The sequence below is a fragment of the Eucyclogobius newberryi genome, unplaced genomic scaffold (genome assembly GCF_026437365.1).
Source record: "Eucyclogobius newberryi isolate DKJ021-1_F unplaced genomic scaffold, fEucNew1.0.hap1 SCAF_360, whole genome shotgun sequence".
Lineage (NCBI taxonomy): Eukaryota > Metazoa > Chordata > Actinopteri > Gobiiformes > Gobiidae > Eucyclogobius > Eucyclogobius newberryi.
In genome coordinates this window covers 52,501-57,831 of record NW_027316013.1, presented here as the reverse complement: position 1 = coordinate 57,831, position 5,331 = coordinate 52,501, and the positions used below count along the sequence as shown (strand labels likewise).

At 45.0% G+C, this 5,331-nt stretch overlaps 1 protein-coding gene across 1 annotated transcript in view; it reads left to right on the top strand.

The window, feature by feature from the left end:
- Positions 1–5,241: 5,241 nt before the first annotated feature.
- LOC140376511 (regulator of G-protein signaling 9-binding protein-like) overlaps positions 5,242–5,331 on the top strand; it is a gene marked incomplete at its 3' end in the record, with an annotated part of 51,597 nt that continues 51,507 nt past the window's right edge. Inside the window, exon 1 of the mRNA XM_072462003.1 lies at positions 5,242–5,331. This exon is cut by the window's right edge and continues 124 nt beyond it. Coding sequence (XP_072318104.1) covers positions 5,248–5,331 — 84 coding nt within the window.

The window sequence follows — 5,331 nt, the reverse complement described above, 5'->3', positions numbered from 1 at the left end:
GGTAAACGAGCCATTTGATTTCAATTAGAAATAATGTTTTACTGGTTTAAAGTGAAGCTTCACAAATGCAGACTAATTAGTAGTAGGAAAATGGAACATTACCGTTGTAAACGGGCGAAGCCCGTGCAAAAGTGCGCACTAAACGAGCACTTTACATTGGAGCACTCATTTGCGCTAAGTAGCTCACGAATACGTTCCAGCTCTTGCATGTTCCGTTCATATAAACATGTGATGCAAAAATTGAACATTATTACTGTTTAGAGGGCCAAAAACACAAAGTGGGCGGAGCCCACTCAAAATGAATGAAAGTACCCGTCAGGGACCAGGGACCCACACCATGAGGTAGGAAAGTAATGTTTATGAAAATGTATAGTTTATGATATTTGAAAAATGGGAAACATTGTTTTCTTCTTCTTCTTCTTCTTCTTCTTCTTCTTCTTCTTCTTCTTCTTCTTCTTCTTCTTCTTCTTCTCGGGACACGCCCCCTATTTTTCACCCAGTGACATTGACGAAAAGTCACAAAAATGTTCACACCTCTAATAATCGTGCCTCTACATTTACCTCTGGCTATTTCCCTTTTCTATAATTAAAGAATTTGCTCGTCAGCCCCAAATGTACCAAAAATACATTGAGAGATGGGAAATGACCCAAAAAAAATCTGATCGTAGAATCATGAAATTTGCCGCAGAGGTAGATGGTGACAAGAGAAGAAAAAAATATTATCACGGTAACGCCGTCCGCCCAACCAAATGTCGGCCATATTGGTTCAAAAATGGCTAAGCATGACTCGGGAGTTTTTCCAAACGTGGTACTTTTATGAACTCCTCCCCCTCAGGGCGTTGGCCCAAAAAAGCTGAAATTTGGTGAAAATGCTACTGAGGAGTGGGACATCAAAAGTTATTCAAATGACTTTTAGCTATAATTTCAGAAATCTCCCAAATTTTACATTTCTGCCGTTTGCGCAGATAAAGTCCGAATTGCGTCAAATTAGAATCAGTTGTTAAACTCTTTGCCCTAAACCTACTTGAAGTGAAATAAATGAATTTGGCGCCACAGCGCCCCCTACAGATTTTATATGGAGGTTAAATGTTTAGTTTTGCGAAATTTGACACAAAACTCAATTTTGGCCCCATCAAAAAAGTCAATGACTCGTGTCATAATTGTTACGGCTTTGCCAACAATGACTGAAACCTCCCATGTTATTCCAATGGGGAAATCACAAGAACATGTTTACACTTTAGACTTTCACAAACTCCTCCCCCTCAGGGCGTTAGACACATTAATCTGAAATTTGGCGAGACTCATCTTCAGGGGTAAAGGTTATACACATTTTTATTCTAAGAGTCACATTCTCTGTGCGGCAAAGCTGCACATTTTATAAAGAATTCAAAATAAAATGTCTTTTTGATGCTAAAACAAAGGGGAGAAGATCGTCACAGATTCAGCAGTAGATGTAATAAATGGACAATTGGGGCGCGTTAGCCCCGCCCCCTCCTCTTGTGGCGTGGCGGCGGTGTGGCGAGGGCCGATCATTGCCGCTTGCGGCTATATTTATTAGGCCCGAGCGCCACAAGCTGGCGAGAGGCCTATTAATCTCGTAAGGCCGTGCGAAGCACGGCTGCGAAAGTGCGCACGTAGTGCGCACGAAATCGAGCGCGAAGCGCTCGCCCACTTCCAAACACTCACTAACGCACTCCTCCACTCATGCACGCCCCGTGCATACTAATTAGTTGTAGGAAAATGGAACATTACCGTTGTAAACGGGCGAAGCCCGTGCAAAAGTTCGCACTAAACGAGCACTTTACATTGGGATGACGACCGCGAAGCGGTCGTCATCCCCATATAAAGCACTCATTTGCGCTAAGTAGCTCACGAATACGTTCCCCATCTCTTGCATGTTCCGTGCATATAAACATTTAATGCAAAAATTGAACATTATTACTGTATAGAGGGCCAAAAACACAAAGTGGGCGGAGCCCACTCAAAATTATCGAAAGTACCCGTCAGTGACCAGGGACCCACACCATGAGGTAGGAAAGCGCGAGCGCTTTCCGAAAATGTATAGTTTATGATATTTGAAAAATGGGAAACATTGTTTTCGCATCGGAATATTATTCTTTCTTTCTTTCTTTCTTCTTCTTCTTCTCGGGACCAACCCCCCTATTTTTCACCCAGTGAACATTGACAAAAAGTCACAAAAATGTTCACACCTCTAAAAATCGTGCCTCTCTACATTCTGGCTATTTCCCTTTTCTAAAATAAAAAAAATTGGCGCGTCAGCGCCCCCAAATGTACCAAAAATGCATTGAGAGATGGGAAATGACCCAAAAAAAATCTGATCGTAGAATCATGAAATTTGGCGCAGAGGTAGATGGTGACAAGAGAAGTAAAAAATATTATTACGGCAACGCCGTCCGCCCAACCAAATGTCGGCCATATTGCTTCAAAAATGGCTAAACATGACTTCGGAGTTTTTCCAAACTTTTACGAACTCCTCCCAGGGCGTTGGCCCTAAAAAGCTGAAATTTGGTGAAAATGCTACTGAGGAGTGGGACATCAAAAGTTATCCAAATGACATTGACCCTGTCACGGTCTCTGTGCGGCGAAGCCGCAAACTGTAGCAAGAATTTCAGAAATCTCCCAAATTTTACATTTCTGCCGTTTGCGCAGATAAAGTCCGAATTGCGTCAAATTAGAATCAGTTGTTAAACTCTTTGCCCTAAACCTACTTGAAGTGAAATAAATTCATTTGGCGCCACAGCGCCCCCTACAGATTTTATATGGAGGTTAAATGTTTAGTTTTGCGAAATTATATGAAATTTGACACACAACTCAATTTTAGCATCCCCATCAAAAAAGTCAATGAGACTCATGTCATAATTGTTATGGCGTTGCCGTAACGATGACCGAAACCTTCCATGTTATTCCAATGGGGAAATCGCCAGAACATGTTTACACTTTAGACTTTCACAAACTCCTCCCCCTCAGGGCGTCAGCCCTATTAACCTGAAATTTGGTGAGACTCATCTTCAGGACCATCAAAAGTTATCCACATTTTCATTCAAAGAGTCACGGTGTCTGTGCGGCAAAGCTGCACATTTTGCCAAGAATTCAAAATAAAATGTCTTTTTGATGTAAAACAAAGGGGAGAAGATGTGACAGCGTCACAGATTCAGCAGTAGGCGTAATAAAAGGACAATTGGGGCGCGTTAGCGCCCCCTCCTCTTGCGGCGTGGCGGCGGTGTGGCGGCGGCGTGGCGAGGGCCGATCATTGCCGCTTGCGGCTATATTTATTATTATTATTATAATAAGTATTTTAACGAGGCAACAGGTGTGAAAGGAGAGCGACTCTAACGAGCTCTGGGACATGACGCTCATTTAATCATTTTAATTATGGACTGAACCCAGGAGACTCCTCCCACAAAGGTCCTGTTTCCTCAAGTGCTGCATAAGCAGCAGCAGCAGCAGCAGCAGCAGCAGCAGCAGCAGGAGCAGCAGCAGCAGCAGCAGCAGCAGCAGCAGCAGCAGCAGCAGCAGCAGGAGCAGCAGCAGGAGCAGCAGCAGCAGGAGCAGCAGCAGCAGCAGCAGCAGCAGCAGCAGCAGCACCAGCAGCAGCAGCAGCAGCAGGAGCAGCAGCAGCAGCAGCAGCAGCAGCAGCAGCAGCAGCAGGAGCAGCAGGAGCAGCAGCAGCAGGAGCAGCAGCAGCAGCAGCAGCAGCAGCAGCAGCAGGAGCAGCAGGAGCAGCAGCAGCAGCAGCAGCAGCAGCAGCAGCAGCAGCAGGAGCAGGAGCAGGAGCAGCAGCAGCAGCAGCAGGAGCAGCAGCAGCAGCAGCAGCAGCAGCAGCAGCAGCAGCAGCAGCAGCAGGAGCAGCAGCAGCAGCAGCAGCAGCAGCAGCAGCAGCAGCAGGAGCAGCAGCAGCAGGAGCAGCAGCAGCAGCAGGAGCAGCAGCAGGAGCAGCAGCAGCAGCAGCAGCAGCAGGAGCAGCAGCAGCAGCAGCAGGAGCAGCAGCAGCAGCAGCAGCAGCAGCAGGAGCAGCAGCAGCAGCAGCAGCAGCAGGAGCAGCAGCAGCAGCAGCAGCAGCAGCAGCAGCAGCAGCAGCAGCAGCAGGAGCAGCAGCAGCAGGAGCAGCAGCAGCAGCAGCAGCAGCAGCAGCAGCAGCAGCAGCAGCAGCAGCAGGAGCAGCAGCAGCAGCAGCAGCAGCAGCAGGAGGAGCATCGTCTCTAAAACAGGTGAGTTTCGTTTCTTCTTTTATTGAGACATTTTAATGCTTTACACTGTTTTGTCTCATAATCACATCTGTGTGATCTGATGGGCGCGGCCCTCATTGGTCCAGGAGTGTTTCATCTGATTTTCATCATTCAAAGTTCGTTTTGTGGATATTTCTTGTTTGATTATTGCTTTTTTAATCACTCGCTCTTTTCCTTTCTCTAAGATCCTTTTGAACCCAGTAGGGGTCAAATACCCTATTTGACCCATATTTGACCCCTATTTGACCCCTATTTGACCTCTATTTGACCCCTTTGACCTCTATTTGACCTCTATTTGACCTCTATTTGACCCCTATTTGACCCCTATTTGACCCCTATTTGACACGAGCCGCCTCCTTCTCTTACATGAGCTGACTTTAGAATATGTTTTTGCTGCTTATTAAAGATGTGACTGAAGAGTATTGATGATAATAAACTTGATAGAAACAAAGACTTCTCTTCGTACAAATTCACACTTATTTTCTTTTTTAAAACCTACTTTATTTTAATAAATGAATCGATAAAACCAAATAAACACAAACAGATTCACGGCATCATTAAAGTCCCATTAAGTCCAAAGTCTAGTGAGTTTGTCCTTTTCCAAATTTAGTCTGAATGTCATTTTTTCATTTGTCTGATGTCTGTCCCTCTCTCAGTCCTTAATCATTGGTTTGGTCCTAAAGTGACAATAAAATCATTCTTCTTCTTCTTCTTCTTCTTCTTCTTCTTCTTCTTCTTCTTCTTCTTCTTCTTCTTCTTCTTCTTCTTCTTCTTCTTCTTCTTCTTCTTCTTCTTCTTCTTCTTCTTCTTCTTCTTCTTCTTCTTCTTCTTCTTCTTCTTCTTCTTCTTCTTCGTCTTCGTCTTCTTCTTCTTCTTCTTCTTCTTCTTCTTCTTCTTCTTCTTCTTCTTCTTCTTCTTCTTCTTCTTCATTAAAGTAGTTAATACTATAAAAGTACTCTGTCTTCTCCTAGCTCCTTAATTGTCTCCTCGTCTCCTTGTCATGGCGGTGTCTCTGTGGCGACGCTCGCTGGAGGAAGTGTCGCTACGGCGACGGCAGCTGGCAGAGTGTGAGCGTGCTCAGGAG